Source organism: Eurypyga helias, unplaced genomic scaffold (genome assembly GCF_000690775.1).
Source record: "Eurypyga helias isolate BGI_N326 unplaced genomic scaffold, ASM69077v1 scaffold20697, whole genome shotgun sequence".
NCBI lineage: Eukaryota > Metazoa > Chordata > Aves > Eurypygiformes > Eurypygidae > Eurypyga > Eurypyga helias.
Window position 1 is genome coordinate 17,063 of NW_010261401.1, and position 3,682 is coordinate 20,744.

The 3,682-nt window shown below is 60.8% G+C and overlaps 1 protein-coding gene across 1 annotated transcript in view; it reads left to right on the forward strand.

Moving 5' to 3' along the window:
- Window positions 1-3,682, forward strand: part of PLEKHM2 (pleckstrin homology domain containing, family M (with RUN domain) member 2) — a gene marked incomplete at its 3' end in the record, with an annotated part of 17,710 nt that overhangs the window by 11,216 nt on the left and 2,812 nt on the right. The window contains exons 9-12 of the mRNA XM_010155371.1: window positions 860-1,094; window positions 2,149-2,907; window positions 3,155-3,224; window positions 3,312-3,400. Of these exons, the coding sequence (XP_010153673.1) occupies window positions 860-1,094; window positions 2,149-2,907; window positions 3,155-3,224; window positions 3,312-3,400 (1,153 nt within the window). The remainder of the gene's footprint in view (window positions 1-859; window positions 1,095-2,148; window positions 2,908-3,154; window positions 3,225-3,311; window positions 3,401-3,682) is intronic.

Genomic DNA, 3,682 nt, shown 5'->3' on the forward strand with positions numbered 1-3,682 from the left:
AGCTTCACAAAACTGCCTTTATTAGACGTTTTAATGAGAGGTTTCGCTCTCCTACCCGAAACCTGCGCCCTGAATCGGTCTGCGTGGGGCCGGGGCTTCCTTGGGAAGGGGTCTCCCCACCTCGCGGGAGGTTTCTAGCTGGCTTTGGAAACGAAGGGCATGGGGAACCTTCCTTTAACCGTGACTTTGTGGACGGTAACTCCGAGCATGGCTCCTGTCACCCTTCTCCGCTGCTCCTTTGCCCTCTGAAGACTAACACGGGCCAAGCCGGTTGTGCTGTGACCTGTCTGTGCAGCCTGCTGTCCTCGGACCCCTGTGAATGCTCTGTGTGTCCCCTCCACACTTCCAGCCCCCCGTGGGGGTCTCATGCAAGCCGAGAAAAGCAGCCAGCTCCATAAGGATGGCTGCTCTGTGGGCCAGCTCCCTTTCGGCCCTGCTAGCCAAGACCCCGTCGCGGGGGAGAAGCGGCAACGCGGGGCAGCAGCTGCGTTCACTCGCTGTCGTCCTGCTGAGGAGCGCCGTGGCCCCAAAACCCCTCAACTTCCTTCCCGAGGACGCTACTTCCACTTCTTCATCCAGCTGCCGGCTCCCTGGTGACCGAGCTGTTATTTCCAGGCATTGCCTAAATCGCAGCGGGTGCAAAACGCAGAGCGATGCCGGGTCGTGCGCTGGCCTCTGTCCCTCCTCGCCAAGGGCCTGCTGCCCGCAGCAATCTCTGAAGCTAAGCTGGTCTGCCGGTGCCCGGGACGGTGTCACCACGCAGCGCCCCGAGCCCCCCGACGCGCAGCTTTGCTTGATTTGACTTGATGCAGGTGCCCAAGCTGACGTTAATCCTGCTCTTCCCTTCCTCTTTTTGCAGATGGAGACCTCACGGACACGCTCAGCTGCCCACGCTCCACCGCCTCCGAGGCCAACAGCAGCAAGGCCTCGGTGAAGAGCCCGACGCAGCGCTACAACCCCTTCAACGAGGAGAAAGCGGATGTGCCCTCCTCCGCCGAGACCACGCCGGTGCACACGGCTTCTCGGGAGAAAGCAGAAGGCACCCCTGAAGGGACGGACCAGTCCGAGAGCTGCACGGAGCTGGAGGTCATCAGGTAGGGATGGAGACATGCCCCGAGTGCCACCCGTCACCAGAGGGTGATGATGTGCCACCCCTTCCAGCCCCACGGAGGCAGCATCTGCGGTGTAGCCTCTATAAAATCACAAGAAAGTGGGTTTATATCTCCGTGCACCGACTGACGCCGGTCCCTCAGGTCTGCGAAGCTGCAGGCTGGCTCAACAGAAACACCTTTGCCCCCCAGCCTGTATGGGAGAGCTCGGGGGAAGCCGTGGGCTTTATGTGCAGCTTCCTCCAGCTGGTGGCAGGTTTGCAGCAAGGCTGGGTCTCGGATCTGCTGCCCCTTTGTCTGTCAGCGAGCTGTGGCCAGACCTGTGAGGGAGACGCCTCCGCAGAGTTGCCTGCCACTGTGTGACTCCTGGCACAGGGGGTCCCTCAGAGCCCTTAAACCCAGAGAGCTCAAGGCTCTCTCTGCTCACACCCAGGGATGGGAGCACCCCAAAACCATCCCAGCAGGCCTGTGCTTTGTTCTCATGCCCTGTTTTTCCTGGAAGGAGCAGAGGAGCTGGGTTACGTCACATGCCGGCAGACACACGGGAAGGGGAGCACCATGCTCGCTGCCCAAATGAGTGACCTGTCAGCAGTTTGGGTGCCATGGGAGGCCCAAACACTTCCGCACCTCCCTCTTCTGGCAGGCAGAGACACAGCATTCCCGTGTCCCCTTGAAACCTCCCTTCCCAGCATCTTCCTCTCAGACAGGGATTTATCCCGGGTCGCTTCAGCTCCGCATCCATTCGTGATCCCCTTTGCAGCCAAAGGAAGCCCAAGACACTGTGTCCAGCAGCCGATGCTTTTTTTCTTTGTTGGACAGGGAGAAAACCGTGTCCGTGCCCTGCTTTTCTTGTGGCAGCTGGCCCGGAGACGGGGGCGCTATGTGGGCACGCAGTGAGCAGTGTTCTTGACAGAAGGGTTTCTCTGCCACAGGGAAAATTGCAAAGGAAGGTTGCTGGGAAAGGGTGGCAGTCCTCTCCCTATTGCAGAAGCCAAAGCAGGCACAGATGAGTGACATCTCTATTGCTCTCGCCGCACAGGTTAGCCAAGAAGAAGAAAGCGGGCAAGAAGAAGAAAGCGAAGCCTGAGGAGGCGGTGAACACCCCTGCGCCCGCAGTGCCCGAGACCCAGCAGGCCAGTGGAGACAGCGGCGTGAACGGGCTGAGCGACAGAGAGGACCCGCAGAGGGACGATGGTCCCGCTGCCCCGGGCAGCCGGGAAGAGGGCCGCGAGGGCTCTGCCCTCAGCCAGCTGGCTTTACGCATCCCCGAGATGAAGGACACGTCCATGGAGAGCGTGGGGCAGCCGCTGAGCAAGGTGATGGACAGACTCAACGGGCAGCTGGATCCCAGGGGCTGGAACCCCCCTCTTGAGCCCCCCGGGCAGTCCTTTCGGACCGGCACGCCAGGGGAGACCCCAGATGGATCGTCCTCTGGCGACTTTAGCAAGGGGATTTCAGCCCCCATGGACTTCTACCGCTTTACCGTCGAGAGTCCAAACGCTGCTGCAGCAGGTAGTGGCCACCATGACGCTCCAGGGCCTGGCCAACCGCCACATGTTCCTGATAGCCCTGAGGCTCCTGAAGAAGAAAGCAGAGAAGGAGAAGCAGTTGGGGCAGTAGAAGAGTCTGGAGGGGCGAGTGATGAAACCCAAACTGTCCAGACAGAAACCCCCAACCCCCAGGCTCCCCATGAGCCGAAGAAGGAGCAGCCCAGCCCTTCCCCGAGCAGCGCCGAGGACTCCGGCGTGGAGGAAGGGCAGGGCAGCCCTTCGGAGCTGACCCATCCCTCCGAGTTCAGGTGAGGCTGGGTTTGCTCAGCAGGGAGAGCATCTTCCAAACAACACTGAGCTCAAGCTGGTACTTCTCCTTCTGTCCTTGGTGTGGGGGGCAAAGCCCATCCTTTTCCAGGATGAAGTTGATGCACAGGGTCAGGAGAAGGTCCTGGGGGGCCAAGAGGTGCCCAAGTCATAGACACGTTCAGTAGGACGGGGGTTGCCCTTCCTGCACCCATGTCCGTGTCCATCCTCTACTGTCTCTTTTCACAGGGTGGATAACAACCATCTCCTCCTGCTGATGATCCATGTCTTTCGGGAGAACGAGGAACAGTTGTTCAGGGTAAGGCAGTCGCAGTCCATCTCCCGTGAAGGACCAGCTCCGCGCCTGCATCGGCCGCGGGCTGAGCGCTCTGCTCTCTCTGTACAGATGATCCGAATGAGCACCGGGCACATGGAGGGGAACCTGCAGCTGATCTACGTCCTGCTGACGGATTGCTACGTGTACCTGATCCGGAAAGGTATCCCATCCCGACAGCCCCTGTGCTGGGCTGCAGGCAGGGAGGCTTGCTTGGCCCGTGTCTTGCCCATAAATTAGGGCACTGTAGCTCGCTCCCTTCACCGCCAGCTCCTGCCAGCTCCCTCGTGTCCTCTGGAGCAGTGGCAGCCTCGGGAGGGAGCTCAGGTTGACTTCTTCAATCCCCTGAGAAGCCCCGGGACTCAGGTCCCGCAGCTCCGCGCTGCCTGGGACACGGCTGGGCTTGCAGGTCCATCACTGCTGCCCGGCAGCCTGGACCTGGG